The following is a 19,078-nucleotide window of genomic DNA, read 5'->3' as shown; positions in this document are numbered from 1 at the left end:
AAATAATGAAAAAGAGAATGGTGAATAGTGAAAATAGAGTGGTATGCAATTATGTAGGTGCAGTCTCACACCATACTTTTGGATCACATCTTAAATCCCTCAGTGATGAAATTGCTGAAGTGACACCTCATTCATCCACAGGTTAAACCTCTGGCAAACAGAGCTGTGTGGAATTCAGAGCAAATAAGTAGCTAGGAAGTGAAGGGATGTAGATACATGACGATTTGCAGAAAAAGTATGGACTCACCATTAAGATTTCAGGCTTTTGTCCACAGGGTTATGAGTAAAACAAGGCAATAGATCACAAGTAGTGAAACAGACTGAGAGGAAAACAAAACACCAAAAGAAGACAAAAGGCCACATTCCTAAGTGACTCCCATCACCAGCAGGGCCAGGGCACAACCATCGGCATACTTCAGTCATCCCTATGGGATGATTTAGGTCCATGAAAATGGCCCAAATTATCCAGAAGAGTTTAAATTGTGTTTTATAAGTTCTGTTTAACCAGGCATTAACGTTACTGAAAGTTGTGACAGTAGATTGTGATTTATATATTTTGATCTTGTAATCCCAATCTAGGGAATTATACTAATAAAATAATTAAGAGAAACAAAGGATCATATGCCCAAAGATTTCCTAAGTACTATTTCATATTCACAATGGCAAAATCACACTATAAAAATTACTGTGAAAAAATGTCTAACAAGAAATTAGATGTTAAAATGGTATGTCAAAATGCCCATCAACAGACGAACGGATAAAAACGTTGTGGTACATATATACAATGGAATATTACTCAGCCATAAAAAGGAACGAAATTGAGTCATTTGTTGAGACGTGGATGGATCTAGGGACTGTCATACAGAGTGAAGTAAGTCAGAAAGAGAAAAACAAATATCGTATATTAATGCATGTATGTGGAACCTAGAAAAATGGTACAGATGAGCCGGTTTGCAGGGCAGAAGTTGAGACACAGATGTAGAGAATGGACATATGGACACCAAGGGGGGAAAACTGCGGTGAGGTGGGGATGGTGGTGTGCTGAATTGGGCGATTGGGATTGACATGTATACACTGATGTGTATAAAATTGATGCCTAATAAGAACCTGCAGTATAAAAAAACAAACAAAACCACTAATACTAAACTTTCATTGGGTTATTTGTATGGAAATATGTTAATATAAATGTTTCAGACATTACATGAAATTTCTAAAAATCTTATATTTGTATTTGTATGGAAATATCTTAATATAAATGTTTCAGACATTACATGAAATTTCTAAAAATCTTATATTTGTATTTGTATGGAAATATGTATGGAAATATGTTAATATAAATGTTTCAGACATTGCATGAAATTTCTAAAAATCTTATATATTCTGGTATAATGTTATAAGTAATAATCCTAGTTATTACTTTAAAATGTATATCTCAGAAATAACTAATTTTCTTGTCAACTGCATTATTATGAACTTTCATCAAATCTTTAACCGTGGTCATTTTTAAGTCTTTTGTCATTTACAGACAGTTCTGGGTGTACTCTGATGATTTTGCAAATATGTTCCTATAAAAGGGTTTCATCTTCAAGAAGTTCATGGAAAAGACTCTGACAAGTACAGGTTTCTGGTAACTGACTGTACTGCTGAACTGAATGAATAAGCATTTTCAGAACTCTAATGAAAAACTGATGAACTCATAAAAGTGCTAACAAAAGATCAAGATGAAAAAAAAAATTAATTACATGGGACTGAGTGAACTGATGAGGATGAGTATAATTTGTGTGACTTTCTGTCTGAATTAAAAAAAAAAAAAATCCCACAAGGACTCAGAGGCAAAGAATATACAAATCAATTTTCACTGCAAAGTAAAGGAGCTGTTACAGTGAAGGATTACTGGACTGAATGTCAATATTATGACATAGTATGAGTGTGTTTCGTGTTTGGTAATTGCAATCATTGTTGCTTTTGTTGTGGTCATCCATGTACAATGCTTGGTGTCAGTCTATTTATCTCTTGTAAAAATAAAATACAGTGTGTGTGTGTGAAAAAAAAAATGGTATGTCAAAATGATTAGGCAATAAAATAAATCTAATAAATGTACAAGCAGTAAATTCAGCTGTGACTTTCTACTTCAGCTAAAAAGATATCATGTGTTGGTCTGACATAGGCATTACTGAAGAAATCAAAATAGATAATTAGATTATGTTATATTCCAAAAAGTTGTTCTTGGAACCTAGATATTTCCATACCATTATATTAGATTGGGGACTTCACTACTGAGTAAAATGGTGGAGGTTGGTAATAAGTCCCTAAAAAAGTACGCAGGAGTGATCGTCAGGATGGGAATATTGTTTTCACCTTTAATGGTTCATCGTGAGCCACATAATCCTCAGGTTGCTCCAAAAACTTTTCTTTAGCCTCAGGACTTGAAAAGTAATAGATCTTTTCTCGATATTTAGCTGCTTCTTCTGTGCTGCCTGGTTGTAGGATGAAGTTTTCTTTGAGAGCCACTGGACAAAAGTGCTTTGTATCTCCCAAATGCCTTCTCTTCTCTTTAATTCTATCTTCATTCTAGAAATATTATTCAAAGTTTGGAGAACACTATTAATGCATTATTCATGTAATACTAAAGAGGGAATTTTAAAAAATGCAACTTGAATAGTATTTAATCCATAACAATATCCATTTAAAACAATCCACAAAAGACCAGTTCTTATACTATTTAAATTAATCAAAAAATCAGGTTCTCATATCCCTCTGAGTTCACATCCCAAGCGTCTTTATTTTATAAAGAAAATGAAGCAGCACTGAGAATGAAGGCGTCCCCAGCCCTCTACAGACAAATGAGTAATAAAAACCCCCATAATGTGCTGGTGCAGGGTCACTGTGAGGTCAGTTTCTAAAATAAAATTATTTCCAAGAAGTAAAAGCTGAGTCAGGGTCGCAACTTCTTACCCATTGAAAATGAAATGGGAGATGCCTCAGGATTTGCTTTGTTTCCTACTCAGTGGCTATATATCAAATAATTTGGAACTATTTTATTTTGTTCAATTGGAAATGTGTAATATATTTTATTTGTGATAGATGAAGAAGCTGTGTGTAAAGTCCCTTAAGGACTCTTGCAATTTATTTAAAGCAAAGTACACTTAAAAAATAATTTTCTGTGTTGTACAATACATGCTTGCTGTAAAAATATTCAAAACTTATCACAATGCATAGAGTGAACATTTCCTCTCACCTTCTTCCTTACAATACTATATTGACACTCAGTAGTTTTATGTGTATCCTTCCAGACCTCTTTTTCTAAGTTTATCCTACACATCTATATACAAAGATAGACACAAATTTAGGCACAAATACATTGTTTTTAAAAATACCAATGAAATAATACTTTACATGATTATTCTATAACACACCTCTTGTTTTCCCCCCAAGCAAGATATAATAAACAACTTTCTGTAAAGGAGCAAAAATAAGACTAATCTCTACTTTTCTTGTGTCATTCTTGTTCAATTTTTGTGTCAGGGTTATGCAAGCTTCAAAATGAGCTAGAAAGTATTGATGTTTTTCTATGATGTGGAAGATTTAAATAACATAGGACTTATCTAATCAACAAGAACTATCCTATAACTCCCTACAATTATTTTTGTTTGTTCAGCTTTTATCTTTCGTCCTAAGCAAATTTTAGTAATTTGTATTTTGAAAATGTTTTTCATTTTGACTTAAAAATTTATTAAAGTTGTAATTTAAAACAACAGTCTTTTAAAATCTGATTATATACTCCTTTCTATCTCAAATGTTATCTACTGCTCCTTCTTTTTACCTCATTCTACTTGCCAGAAGTTTGTCTATTTTATTGCTCTTGTCAGTGAACCAACTTTTCATTGTTTTTGAAGTTAGGACTACTGTTTTTATTCGGTTTTGTTTTCCTGTTTCATTAATTTTTGCTTTTAATCTCCTTCTTTCTACTTTCTTTTGGTTTATTTTGTTATGCTTTTTCCTAGGTTCTTGAGTTGGATGCTTAATTAATTTCTCCAGTCTTTCTTGTTTTTCAATAAATGCACTTAAAGTAAGGTTGCCGGACTTAGCAAATGAAAATGAAGGCTCCCCAGTTATATTGAATTTCAGTTTAAAAAAATGTGAGGTAGGTGAGTGGTGGGTGACAAGGTTGGGGGGTCTTTTTGGAGCAAGGGATTCTGGGAAGATGGTGATCTAGAGACTCTCTCTTCCCTTCTCTGCCACCTCCTCAGTGGTAAATAGCTGCTGGGGCAGGTGGCTGGTAACCATGGACGTGAGGGGAGACAACTGTACAACACTCTTTACCACTATGAGGGGGATGAGTACCTGGAGACAAACAACAGAGGTACAAGAGCATTAAGATGCCAAGTCTTCGGAGGAATTTTGCCTGTAGAAATCTGTGGATTTCCTGGGGAAATGTTAGCATCAACAACTACCACCCAGGAGTGTTTGTAGTCTCTGTGGCCTGCAAGAGACCAAGAAGGAGCTGTATGGGTGGAAGGAGTCCTCCCTGACCCTGCATCTGGGTAAGTATGAGGAATCCAGGTAGCTGAGCTTGTCTCAGGCCTCAGCAACAAAATAGGTGACCTATCTGCTGCTATGCTCCTGACCGATGGAGAGAAAAGTCACTTTGCCTTTCATAATTTTTGAGAATGTTGTCACCTAAAGCACTCCAGCAACAGTCCTGAACTCCACTGAGCCAAAAAGAAAAAAAGAAAGAAGAAAGAAACAAAGAAAACAACCATCCGTCTCAGGAAGCCTGGCACACACTCTAAGACTAGTCAGATCAAACAGACCACAAAACTCTGCAACACAGGCAGGGAAGAAACCCAATCTCAGAGTAGAAAAATGATGGAGACATTTACAGAGATTCATGTAAACACTAGAAAGAGTTCATGAGCACCAATAAAATATGTAAATGAGCTGAGGAAGAGAGTGAGCACTTGTGGTGGAATCTGGCCCCCTAAGATCCCCAGAACCTGTGAATATGTTATCTTATGTGTGTGATTAAGTTAAGGATGTTGAGATGAGAGGATCATGCAGGTGGGTCCAATGTAATCACAGGGTCTTTATAAGAAGGATGCAAGAAGGTCAAAGGCAGAAGGAGATGAGAGGATGGACAGTAGAGGTTGAAGTGATGAGTTTTGAAGATAGGGAAGAGGCCATGAATCAAAGAATGCAGATGACCTCCAGAAACTGGGAAAGATAGGGAAAGGCTTCTCCTCTAGAGGAAGGAACATAGCCAACATTAATTTTAGCCCTCTGAGATTCATTTCAAAATACTGACTGTGAGAACTGTACAATAATTTGGTTATTTTAAGCCACCAACTTTGTAGCAATTTGTTATAGCAGGAATAGGAAACTAATACTCCACTCTAGAGACCCCAATGAATGTCTTAAATTAGAAGGCTGAGTGTAAGACAAATCTACACATATTTGAACAAACTCTACAAATGTAAGAACAAAAAAGTAAGAGATGGAGAATTTGAGGGAAAAGATAAGATATTTGGAGGATAGATCCAAGAGACCTAACTGGTATTAAGTATTGTGGAAGGAAAAAATGGAAGAGATGGAGGAGAGGCAAGAATTAACTTGCCACAAATAGAGAAAGAAATAACCTCAGATTTAAACACACGCCAAGTGCAGGCAGAACTGATGAGGAAAGACAAACACCTGGATGCACCTTGATACAATTTCTGACCTCTGAAGCAACATTAGAACTGTTGTTTCTTTTTCTATTTGTGTGGCAAAAGCGAAATATCTTTGTTGTTGATCTTTCCTATTGTAAAAACACTGCATCTCGAATGTTAAAAAATCAGACAATATAGATAAGTATTTACAAAATAAAAATTACTTGCGAGTCCATCACTCAGAGATAACCACCATTAACACATTCAACAGCTTGACTGAGGTATAACTGACATTAAAACACTTATATACTTAGTTTATAATTTGATAAGTTTTGACATATGTTTGATCCATGAAACCATCACCACAGTCAAGATAATAAACAGATTTGTCAACTGCATAGTTTGCTCCTGCCTCTTTGTAATCCGTCCCTCCTGCCCCTATTTGCCTCCTATCTGCCCCATCCCCAGACAACCACCGCTCTGTTTTCTATCACTATAATTAGTCTGCATTTTCTAGAATTTTATGTAGGTGGAATCACATAGTATGTATTCTTTTTTGGTCTGGCTTTTTCTCTTAGCATAATTGTTTTGAGATGTATCCAGGTTGGTGTCTGTATCAGTAGTTCTTTTATTTGTTTTTATTTTTGTGTGTGTACTATTCCAGGTCTAATTATTCCCCGTTCCTAAGACTAGACTCTTTTTAGTATACTACCCAATGCCCTGTGAATTATGAGGTTTTTCCAGTCTAGTTGGTGGGAATAGGCATTATTTCCGGCTCTGTGTGAGATCCAAGTACTGGTCCCACTAATCTTTGGTACTTCCCAAAGTAGTTTCCTTACATGCGAAGCTGATCAGTGATCTGTTGAATACTTGAAGGGGCTGCTCTGCAGGTGTCCAGAGCTCTCTCTGTGTACAGTTCTCTCATCTCTGGTCCCTTCCCTTCTAGCTGCTTTGGTCTCCAGGGGTTCTCTGCTCTATCTCCTCCAATCCTCCAATCAACGAGTCTGGCTCTGTCTGGGCCCCTACTCCCTGTACCACAGTCTGGACAAGGTACATGGCCTTACAGACAGGAAGATGGGGAAATCGTAGGGTGCACTTCATTTATTTCCCACCTCTCTGGGATCACTGTGCTTCACTGTCTCATGTCAATGTCTTGAAAACTGTTTCATGTATTTATCCTATTTTTCAGTTGTTTCAGGCAGGAGGGTAAATCCAATCCCTTTTACTCCGTCTTTCCTGGAATGACTGTTAACATTTTAGAACATATCTTCCCAGAATTTTTATCATGAGTTTTTTGCTTTTGTCCGTATAGCAACTTTCTTTCCCTTTTCAAGTAACATGACCCTTCTCCCTCTTCTCATGGAGAACCACTTCTTCCACATTCAAGGTTCTCAAATGGACCAGACAATCAGAGTAACTCCTCACCTTATAGCCACTGACTGCATGTGACTGAGGTTGGCTCAATAATATACAAAGTCCTCTAGTTACTATGATTAATAGGGGCAACTGACTGAGCTGGGAGAAGTGAAATTCTTTCTTGTGATTTTTCCAGGTGGATTTAAAGATAGAGTGTTGTCTTTCTTCCTAGATCAAAATTTCTAAGGATGTTCTCCCAGAATTCCTGGCAGCCATGTCTGCCTTATTTGGAAAAAGCATCTTCGCAGATGTAATTAAGGATCTCAAGGTGACATATCATTGTTCATTATCCAGGTGGTCCCTAAATCCAATGACAAGTGTCCTTATAAGAGAAGACACGGAAGAGAGGCCATGTGCAGACTGAGGCAGAGGCTGAAGCCAACACAGAGGCAGCCACAAGCCAAGGATTATCTGGAGCCACCAGAAGCTGGAACAGGCAAGGAAGGGTTCTCCCGGGAGCCATCAGAGGGAGCATGGTCCTACCTACCAACACCTTGATTTCAGAGTTCTGGTCTCAAGAACTGTGAGAGGATAAATTTCTGTTGTCTTAAGCCTTCGAGTTTGTGGTGCTTTGTTTTTTTTTTTTTGGCCGTGCCACGCGGCATGTGGGATCTTAGTTCCCCAACCAGGAATAATCGAACCCATGCCCCATGTAGGGGAAGCACGGGGTCTTAACCACTGGACCGCCAGGGAAGTCTCTGTGGTACTTTGTTATGGAAGCCTTTGGAAACTAATCCTGCAGGTAAAACTGATCTGTGTTACGGTAAATTAGGAAGAGTGGAAGTGAGGAAAAGACACTATATTATCAATGAAGACCATACTTAAAAATTTAAGTTTTGAATATTACAGACAGCTTGAGAACTGTCTGCAGATACAAGAAAGACACCGTGTTCTTGCAGACCAGAGCAGGGCACAGAAGAAGAACGGCAGAAGAAGGATGACTGAGACGAGAGAATCTGAATATTAGTGGGACAAAACCCACATCCTTTAGCCACCCTGACTGAACGTCTCAGCAGTTCCTTAGGATAAAGTACTGAAAGCTGTTAGCAGAATCATATTGTGTAACATTTGTTGTTTGACACATACATATTTGGGTTTAAGTTAAGCAACAGTAAGTTAATTACAACTGAATGTTTATCTACCCGTTTTATTGATAAAGACCAGAATTAAAAGAATCACTTCCTATTTTATTATTGACAGATGCCCAAAATGGGAGGCTATCAGTTGAGAACAGTGATCAAAATTGTGGTGCCAAGGGAGAAGATTGGGGCCTAAAATGAGCTGTTCCCATTTGAGCAAACCACTCATTGTTATCATACCTGCAGCCCCTCAAAGATGCCATTGCTGTGCTTTGTATAAAACACCCACTTCTGTTAAATCTTTTTTGTAATTAATTTTTATTGGAGTATGGTTGCTTTATAATGTTGTGTTAGCCTCCACTGCACAACAAAATGAATCAGCCATACACACAAAGATATCCCCTCCCTTCTAGGTTACCACAGTGCATTAGGTAGAGTTCCCTGTGCTATATTGTATGTTCCCATCAGTTGTCTATTTTATACATAGTATCAATAATGTATGTGTGTCAATCCTAGCCTCCCAATTCCTCTCACCCCACCCCTTTCCCCCTTGGTATCCATACATTTGTTCTCTAAGTCTGTGTCTCCATTTCTGCTTTGCAAATAAGATCATCTGTACCACTTTTCTAGATTCCACATATATGCGTTATTATACGATATTTGCTTTTCTCTTTCTGACTTAACTTCACTCTGTATGACAGTCTTTAGGTCCATCCACGTCTCTACAAATGACCCAATTTCATTCCTTTTTATGGCTGAGTAATACTCCATTGTATATATGTACCACATCTTCTTTACCCATTCCCCTGTCAATGGACATCCACTTTTGTTAAGTTTATAAAATATTTCTGTCTCTAATACCTATAGACATTTCCAGGGAAAAAAATTTAAAGAATTCTTTTTTCATGGGCATAATATACTGTCTAAGTAGCCCTGGCATTTCAGAGGTCAAATGAAGCTGGGTGGAGGTAAAATGTGTTGAAAATGTTTATAAAATTGAAGATTGCTGCTTGTTTTCTTGGAGTCTAAAAGTGCTCGTTACCACTCTGGATATGTGCGCTTTCAGTGATGTGACCACGGTGAGGGAGCAGGAACAAAGACTCCTACCTCTTCCTCTTCCTCCTCCTCTTCTAGCTCCTCATCGCCTTCGGCCTCAGCCTGATAGTCTTCTGTTTCTTCATCATAATCGTCCATAGTTAACTCCCAGCCAGCATAGTGGAAAGGTTCTGTAGAAAAAAGAAGAAATAGTTGGGAAGGTATTTTTAGGATAAAAGCATATTAGCATATTACAGTAGTCAAAGATTAGGAAAATTAATTATAGGGACTGGTCTCTTAGCTTAAATGTGTATGCAAACAGGCCTTCACAAATTCTTTAAGTGACAACTGGCCAGTTTGGCCAGTGCTGTTTGTGCCTCATGGCTGTTCTGATTGGTGGGTGCCTGCACTATGACAGTTGTTAAATATTTTAAATATCATCCCTGGATATACTGACTGTTTTGCTTCACAAACCATAGGCTTTAAACTTTCACAGTACTTTTAATAATATTACCTGCTCATGACAATAAATGTTATGATTACAGACGGCCCTTACTTTCCATGGTCTCAACGACTTTTTGAAGTAGTTCCTCTGGAGTTTTGTCAGCAATCTCCAAGTTTAAAACTTGAGTAAAAGAGTCACTGATTGCTGTTTCCATCTGCCTCCAGGAGGAGTAGAAAGATCTGACACTCTCTTTAATTGGCTCCATTTCAGGAACATCAGGATAAGCGTCTTCTGGAAACTCAGGTAGTACAACTTTTGAGTAAAAGTTAAAGGAAAGAAAAAAGAGCCTTCAGGCATTATATCTTTAGTCATGTTGCCAAATAACTTATGCTTTATAATACTTTAAAAACATTTGAAAGAAATAAACTTAGTGTTCTAAGCAATAATATACATTTATAAATTCATATTTCAATTACACTTTGTTCCTTGTATTGGCTGTAGATGAATTATTACTTATAAATAAAATCCAAATTATTTGGATAATTAATATCAATTTCATATGGCAACTTTAACTGTTAATAAAATGTATAACAAAATTTGATGAAAAACTGTTATAAGTTGTCTAGATACACTTTTAATATAATAAGTTAGATAAATAAATATAAGACACATCAACTGGCATACGACTGACATAGAAACAAGTAGGAAGTTGGTACTATGCCTAAAATTTTAAGAGAATATGAAAAGCACTTTTATGCACTAACTACTTTTATTTGATAATCTAACCTGTTTCAGATAATTCTTTAGTTTCTAGTCCCTCTTTGGATCCTTTTGGAATTTCTGTTCCAACTGTAGTATCCTCGGTAGGCTCAGACACTTAAAAAAAAACAATCTAATAGTGTTTGAATTTTAAAACATTATTCCTTTATGAAGTTTTTGGTACAAAGAAAATGTCAAAACATAGTTTAAATTTTGTATACTATCTCTAATTGATAATACAGTTCTTGTTAGGTAAAGTATTGAAACTGAGTTCCCCTAAAACCGAGTTCCCCTGCCGAGTTTATGGTTAACCTCCCTATTCAAAACTTTATTCCTTTTCTTGTCCCCTCTGACCTCAATCCTGTGCTAACTGAACTCTGATCAACCAGAGTCAGATAACATCATTAATGTACAAACTCAGGTTGTTTCTCCAGGGCAAGACCCCTGATCATGCACCCCCAGAGCAGAGACTCATAAACAGTAGGCATCCTGACCCCTGAAACTACGATTAAGAAATGTCACAAGATGATGATTAACTACAGCTTCTTTGTTCTTCCCCTTTAAAAGCCCCCAACTCAAAGACCAAGTTGGAGTAGATCTCAGATTCATCTCCCACTCCCTTGCTTGGCGCCCTGCAATAAGCCCTTACTTTGCTGCAAACACCCGCTGTCAGAGTTTGGCTTCCTGTGCCGCGGGCACACGAGCACACTGCTTGGTTTCAGCAAGGCATAAAAATACATAATAGTATAAGGCAGAAAATGAAGAACATTCTTAAATACACAAAAGGATGTTGACCAGAATAACAATTGGTACATACAATTTTGACTGATGACTGTTGTTAAATATCATTCAAACTTCTGTTCACATGGCATCAAACTAGCAGTGCCTGATAGTTCTTTTAATTTCTTGAGATACCCGTAAAGATATACCAAAGGATCATAAAGTGGCAATAAAGGGCGATGATATGCCAAAGTCTCAGCTGTGGGTGTTGGTGTGGTGAAACTGAGGAGAGTCTCAACTAATACCACTGTTAAAGGTATAGATCAACAACTGCTTTCCTGGATGATATAAGACATGATCCACATACAGATCTAGCATAGATAGTTTCAGGGAAGGAAGGACTAATAATCTTTCTTCTCAGTCCATAGTCTCTCCTAGTTCTGAGACACAAGTTTTGTGTAGACCACACACACACACACACACAAATTTTTAAAATATATATGTAGCCATTCTGTAATACTGTGGAAGCTGTCTTCTAAGTTAGCTAAAGTAATAGTTGGGTCCTCTTTCTACAGAATCTGTAACGTTTAATACTCAGGAGAACAGGGAGTAGAAGGGGACAAGCCTAGGGCTGGCCTGGTGGCAGCATATTTAATTGTAAGGTGTTCAATTACCTAAAGAAAAGCATAACCCCGACAAAGAGAAGAAGAGCACCAAGAATATACAGAAAATTCTAAACTGTCTTAGCTTCTCTGGCTTAATCAGAGAATGCAATAGTTGGGGATGAAGAAGATCCAGCTTCAGTCTAGAAAAGCCATAGACGATGATACTAAATATCATAAGTTGAATCAGTGTGATGCACATTGACCTGACCTTCAGGTCTATATCTGAGAGTGCCTGGCAAGAAGTTTAAGTGAAGGGAGTATATGCGTGTTGTGTGTTTGTTGGGGGGAGGGGGGGTGGTTCTTATGAATACTCTATCTACCCTTCCTGTTGGTTACCCTACTCTACCTGCTCCATTCAGGGAGAAGTCAACAACAACAACAAAACAAAACAGCAACAACAAGGCCTATGAAAATAAACTATAATGAAGGAAAGAGAGTATTGATTCACAGATTCAGATGAAGAGCTTGCTTCTGAAAAAGATTTCTCATATAAAGCAAAATAAAGTAAATTTTAGAAGATATGTACTTCGTACACTCAAAAAGCACAGGAGGACAACAGAGTCTGTGAAATAGGAACCATGAGGCAAAAGGAGAGACCAACCTAAGATAAAGGCAGAAATACAAGAAAGCTAGTTGAAATAAGAACACAATGCAAGAAAATCTAAAATGCAATAGCAGAATTGAAATATGCATCAGGAGAGAGGCAATAAGGAGCAGAAAATAAGTCAGTGATGTGGAGGATAGCAACTCTCCAAAAAATATAGAGAGAAAGGACAATGAGATGAAAACTATCAAGAAGAATATTAATGTGGTTGAAAAGCAATAACTATCTAACTAAAAAAATAATAAAACGTGATCCTGAAAAAGGAATCTGAAACAATAACTGAAGAAAAACATTTTGAGCCAAAGACTGTGGTATGGAGACAGGAGGACATAAGATGCTTGATGACATCTTTACACTATCAAAGCAACTCTGGGGACTTCTCTGGTGGCACAGTCGTTAAGAATCCACCTGCCAATGCAGGGGACAAGGGTGCGAGCCCTGGTCCAGGAAGATCCCACATGCCATGGAGCAACTAAGCCCGTGCGCCACAACTACTGAGCCTGTGCTCTAGAGCCCGCAAGCTACAGCTACTGAGCTCCCGTGCCACAACTACTGAAGCCCACGTGCCTAGAGCCTGTGCTCCGCAACAAGAGAAGCCACAGCAATGAGAAGCCCGAGCACTGCAAACAAGAGTAGCCCCCGCTCACTGCAACTAGAGAAAGCCTGCATGCAGCAACGAAGACCCAATGCAGCCAAAAAACAAAATCAAAAAAACAAAAAATACCTTGGACTCAGGGATGAGACATGTCCCTTATTTAATACAGTGTTTTGGCATTTCTGTTACTTGTAGGCAAATGCAGTCACAATGGATACAGATGGAATAGTCTTCCTCTTAAGCAAGGTCAGCAGCTATGCTTCTTAATTTAAAAAGTCAACCCTACCACTTAGTTACTTGATAGTCGAAGCACATGATCAACCCTTAATCAACAACACTGAACATCTGTGCTCCAGAATTTAAACTTTGAATTGTTTGCTACTTAAATCTGGTCAGGTTTCTGGATAATGGGGTGGCAGGAAGCGACTTGCAAAATGTTCAGTGGTTGCTCACTCCAGGCTGCCCAGCCTAGTCCTGACAACTCAACATGGTGAGGTCGGGCTTTATTTGAGAGAGATGCATTTGACTGGAGAAAACTTGATCAGACCATGGCATTAGTTTTTAGATGGTCGTTAAGGAACCACTGGTCTCAGGGACACACTATTCGTGCAGTTGGCATTATGAGCACTGCTCTTCATATACCCTAGGTGTCTGCTGTCCCCTGTTCCTTTTCCTTGAATTACACTCCTTGTGATGGGTTCAATTGTGCCCCCCCCCCCCGCAAAGATATGCTCACATCCTGACCCCTGGTACCTGTGAATGTGACATGAATTGGATACAGGATCTTTGCAGAAGTAATTAGTTAAGGATCTTGAGATGAAATCATCCCAGATTTAGGGTGGGTCCTAAATCCAATGCCTGGTGTTCTTGTAAGAGGAGAAGACACACAGAAACAGACACACACACACACACACACACACACACACACAGAAAATAAAGGCCATGTGACGATGAAGGCAGAGATTGGAGTGATACAGCTACAAACCAAGGAGCACCAAGGACTGCTGGAGTAACCAGAAGCTAGGAAGAAGCAAGGAAGGATTCTTTCCTGGAGATTTCAGAGGGAGCATGGCCCTACCAACACCTTGATTTTAGACTTCTAGCCTCCAGAACTGTGAGAGAGTAAATTTCTGTTGTTTTAAGCCACCAAGTTTATGGTAACTTGTTAAAGCTATCCTAGGAAACTGATATATTTCCCAATAGTCTACTTGAAAACAAGCATTGGAGAGCAATGTGGAATTTAGTGAAGATTTAGCAAGGGAGAGATGGAGAGACTTTATTCCACACACCCTGTGACAGACACTGGTGGTAATTCACCCAGCCTCTGTGTTCCTCTTCTTCCTTCCTGGCAGACCTGTGTTTTTGTTCCAGTGTTTACCCTTCCCCACATGGCTGAGGGAGTGGGACCCTCTCTCCAGCTCCAGGAATTTATCCTGATTGGTTTAAGCCCCAAATGCTGGTTCCTTTCCTTCTGATATTTGGGGAGGGAATGTAACTATTGATTTTGAGAGCGTTAAGATTCAGTTTCACTTAATTTGAATTAGGAATCCTGAGCTCTGGTCTTTTCAGAACTTACATAAGGCAGATGAGGAAAAAATCTCTAAGTGCTAGTCTGGTAATGATGATTTTAAAGCATCAACTATGAGGCAGACTCTCTGCTGGGTGCTTTAAAGAAATGTTCTTATCCCTATAAAAACTCTGCTAGGTAAATCTTCCTAGGCCTGTTTTACAAATGAAGAACTTGAGGTGCAGAATAACTCTATAACTTGTCATATAGCAGCCAATGTGAAATTTTTTAAATGTTAATGAGATCAGATTGACCACTTGCACTTAGAGAAAACTCCCATCTCCATAAGCCTCTGGCCTCTGCTTTGCTCTCCAATTTCATCTCCCACCTCCCTCTTGCTCACCATGCTCCAACCACATTCAATTTCTTCCTTGACCATGTGAAGCTGTGCCCACCTCTGCGCCTTGGCATTGGAGGGATCTTTGCCCAGATCCTTTCAGCGCTTTTGTCTTGCCTCAAATATCATCTCAGATGACACTCTTCCTTGACCATAATGTTTAGTGTTGCCTCTTCCAAACCACCCCCGTGGTCTCTACCTTGCTCATTCATTGAACAAACACTTATTGAGTTCCTACTATATCCCAGGTACTGGTTTAGTGTCTTCATAAATTTTTCTTAACACAATCAGAAATTATCCTAGTTATTTACTTGTTTATTCTTGTTCTTCACCCCATAGAATGATGGCTCCTTGAGGGTAGGGATCTTGACTGTCTTGGTCACTGCTGAGTCTGTGCTACCTAGGGCAGTGCCTGTTGCTTTGCATGGCACTTAGAAGGAGTTCAGTAAATACTTGTTGAAGGGATGGATGAATTTCCCGATGTTTATTACTAGCTGACTCTATTACATGTCCATGAAGTGCTTGGAATGAAATACTGTGATTTGAGCCAATGGTTACTCTAAGCTCATGTTCTTGCATGTAATTGGCTATACCTAACCAGTACATAAAGAAAGCAAATTGGGAATGAGAAAAGTGATTAATCAGCCTCGGAATGCATAGGTTATTGCCTTTTAAAGTGTTGATTCTAAGCAATACATGTGTCATTCCATTCTAAGGCTAGAGTGACGACAGGATTGAAATGAGACTTCAGTCATCTTATTTGACAGAGATAATGATTATCTTGTGGCCCAAGACAGAAATCAAACTTCAAAGGAAAAGATGTGTTCCCAAGCATGAGATATAAAAAGGCTGCTTTGGGTATGTGTTAGTTTCCTGTAGCTGCCAAAACAAATTATCACAAACTTGGTGGCTTAAAACAACAGAAATGTATTCGCTCACAGTTCTGGAGGCCAGAGTCAGAAATCAAGGTGTTGGCAAGGCTGTGCTACCTCCGGAGGTTCTGGAGGAGAATCCTTTCTGCCTCTTTGACCTTCTCCTGGGTACTGTCATCTCTTGGCTGGAGTCTGCATCACCCAATGTCTGCTTCCATCTTCAAATTGCCTTCTCCTCTGTGTGAGAGTCTAATCTCCCTCTGGCTCTCTCTTATAAGGACATTTATGATGGCATTTAGAGCCCACCTGGATAATCCCACATAATCTCCCCATATCAAGATTCTTAGGAACTTCCCTGGTGGTCCAGTAGTTAAGAATCCGCCTTCCAATACAGGGGACGTGGGTTCGATCTCTGGTTGGGGAACTAAGATCCCACATGCTGCAGGGCAACTAAGCCCGCGTGCCGCAACTTCTGAGCCCGTGCGCTCTAGAGCCCATGCGCCACAACTAGCGAGAAGCCCGTGCGCCACAACAAAGAGCCTGTGCACCGCAACAAAGATCCCGCGTGCCGCAACTAAGACCCTATGCAGCCAAACAAACAAACAAATAAATAAATATTAAAAGAAAAAAAAAGAAAGATCCCTTAGGGCTTTCAAAGCCTCATTAAAACAAAACAAAACAAAAAATTCTTAATTTAGGGACTTCCCTGGTGGTCCAGTGGTTAAGACTCTGCACTCCCAATGCAGGGGGCCCAGGTTCGATCCCTGGTCAGGGAACTAGATCCCACGTGCCGCAACTAAGAGCCTGGATGCCGCAACTAAAGGATCCCGCATGCTGCAACTAAAAAGCCTGCATGTTACAACGAAGATCCCATGTGCTGCAACTAAGACCCGGCACAGCTAAATAAATAAATAAATATTAAAAAAAAAGATTCTTAATTTAGTCACATCTGCAAAGACCTTTTTTCCAAATAAGGTAACATCTACAGGTTCCAGGAATTAGGATGTGGACACACCTTTGGCAGCCATCATCAGCCTACACAGGGAACTCTGGATAAAGTAAAAAAAAATTCCATAAGTAATGGATTTATGTTAGACAGGGTAGTTTCTTTTCCTTTCTCTTTTTTATTTTGGTAAAATACACATAACATAAAATTTACCATCTTAACCATCTTTAAGTGTACAGTTCAGTGATGTTAAATACAATCACATTGTGTGCAACCATCACCACCATCCATCCTCATAACTGTTTTCATGTTGTAAAACCGAAAACTCTATACTCATTAAACAATAAGTCCCCATTCTCTCCTCCTCCCAGCCCCTGGCAACCACCATTATACTGTCTGTCTTTACGATTTTGACTACTTTTAAGTATCTCATATAAATAGAATTATATGGTATTTGTCTTTTTTTTTTTTTAAACTTTGGGTTTATTTATTTAATTTATTTATTTATTTATGGCTGTGTTGGGTCTTCGTTTCTATGAGGGCTTTCTCTAGTTGCGGCAAGTGGGGGCCACTCTTCATCGCGGTGCGCGGGCCTCTCACCATCGCGGCCTCTCTTGCTGCGGAGCACAGGCTCCAGACGCGCAGGCTCAGTAATTGCGGCTCACGGGCCCAGTTGCTCCGCGGCATGTGGGATCTTCCCAGACCAGGGCTCGAACCCGTGTGCCCTGCATTGGCAGGCAGATTCTCAACCACTGCGCCACCAGGGAAGCCCTGGTATTTGTCTTTTGATGGCTAGACAGGGCAGTTTTAAGTGAAAAAAAAAATTGCCTACTTAAGCAATTTACAGGAGAAGACTTTGTGAAAAAGGACCCTTGGATGGAAGAAGTAATCACTAGCTAAACCAGATGCAAGCCCTTATGTGAAACAGAATATGGTTTAATAGGGACAAAACAGACCCACGATTTCACAGACGCGATTGCTTCTGGAGAAGCCCAGTCATGTCTACAGAGCTGGCTAGAACTGACCCTGAATGGAGTAGGCTCCTGGCTTTAGAACATCCAATTTAGGTTGCCTGGGGGAAATAATGAGATAAAAGGCAGTGACATTAAATTGTCCCCTAGATCTGTTACATTATTAAATACCAACTGTGAAACATTGGGGATATTGGAAATCTGGAAATATTTAATGGATATTTGTGTCATACTTAATGGATGTCAGTTTCTTTTATTTCTTTTGATATTTTATGGCCTGTTTCCTTGCAAAAGGTAGGTGGGTGGGAAGATTGTTGTCAGCCTAATTGGTTAAGTACTCAAGAAAATAATGAAGTTTCTGGGTGAGAGCTCAAGTCAATAAAGGTGTGGGATTCTTAAAAAGGAAATTGGGTATTTAATCCTGTTAGCTCTTCTGTCTGGCACAAGGTTCTGATTTTATACTTACTGTCCCATAAACCTAATGCCAATCCCTGTAGTAAAAACGATCTATGTTAAATTTGAGCTTTCTCATTGTAAAAATTCCCCTTAGTCCTGGTTCTTTTACCAGCTAACAGCAGGTTTTCAGCCCTTAATTGCTCCAGGGCTGGCATCTAGCTGCAGGTATCTGAAAACCTTTAGTTTGTAAGAGTAATTTCTAATTCAATATTAATTGTGCTCGGAAGCATTTTATGAGCCCTGCTTCCACCACAGGGAGGTACCCTATCTTGCTGCTTAAGCCCACTCTCCAGCCCTGAGAGTGATTTTCGTTGGAAGTCTGTAAGATTCCTTCTTGCCCTGCCCCAACCCACCAAACTGGACCTCTGAGGAGGGCTGGCTTCATGGGTGTACGACCTGTGCAGTTGCTCTAGATCTCTCGCCCAGAATGGTCTCATACTTAGTGTAATGCACTTTGGTTGTCATTTTGAAATTTTTAATAATTTTATCTTTGAATTGAGTTTTGTAAGCAAAATCCAAAGGGACTCCAATGGGACAACAGGGCATGTGTGTGAGCAGAGATATGCACGATCTGTGTCTGCCATTCTTTGCCATCTCATTCTCATGAGTGTTCCTGATGCTCCATCATGAGCATAGAATTCTAGGGGACCCACGATATGTGGGAGTAAGTGTGACTTAGTGGCTTGGGGTGGGGAGGATGCTGACAGCCCTTGAGAGACCGTGGTCTCCCTTTGAACTAGAACTTGCTCCAGATGCAGAATGAAGGTGATGGCATTCAAAGAGACATGAATGACCATGGAACCTCATCACATCCCTTCTTACTCATGTTACTTTCCTGTATTAGCTAAACTGAAATGATGTGGGGCTCATAAAATGCTTCCGAGCACAGTATTGAATTAGAAACTAATCTCACAAGCTAAAGGTTTTCAGATACCTGCAGCTAGATCATTTCAGCTAGACTGA

The 19,078-nt window shown here is 39.2% G+C and overlaps 1 protein-coding gene across 1 annotated transcript in view; it reads right to left on the bottom strand.

Moving 5' to 3' along the window:
• Positions 1-19,078, bottom strand: part of AK9 (adenylate kinase 9) — a 119,997-nt gene that overhangs the window by 39,046 nt on the left and 61,873 nt on the right. Inside the window, exons 21-24 of the mRNA XM_082404706.1 lie at positions 10,410-10,499; positions 9,735-9,935; positions 9,251-9,369; positions 2,359-2,571 (exon numbers count right to left, since the gene is read on the bottom strand). Of these exons, the coding sequence (XP_082260832.1) occupies positions 2,359-2,571; positions 9,251-9,369; positions 9,735-9,935; positions 10,410-10,499 (623 nt within the window). The remainder of the gene's footprint in view (positions 1-2,358; positions 2,572-9,250; positions 9,370-9,734; positions 9,936-10,409; positions 10,500-19,078) is intronic.

The sequence above is a fragment of the Balaenoptera borealis genome, assembly GCF_965194805.1.
Source record: "Balaenoptera borealis genome assembly, chromosome: 9".
Classification (NCBI taxonomy): Eukaryota; Metazoa; Chordata; class Mammalia; order Artiodactyla; family Balaenopteridae; genus Balaenoptera; species Balaenoptera borealis.
Note: the sequence above shows the minus strand (reverse complement) of the source record. Positions and strands in the feature narration are given on the sequence as shown.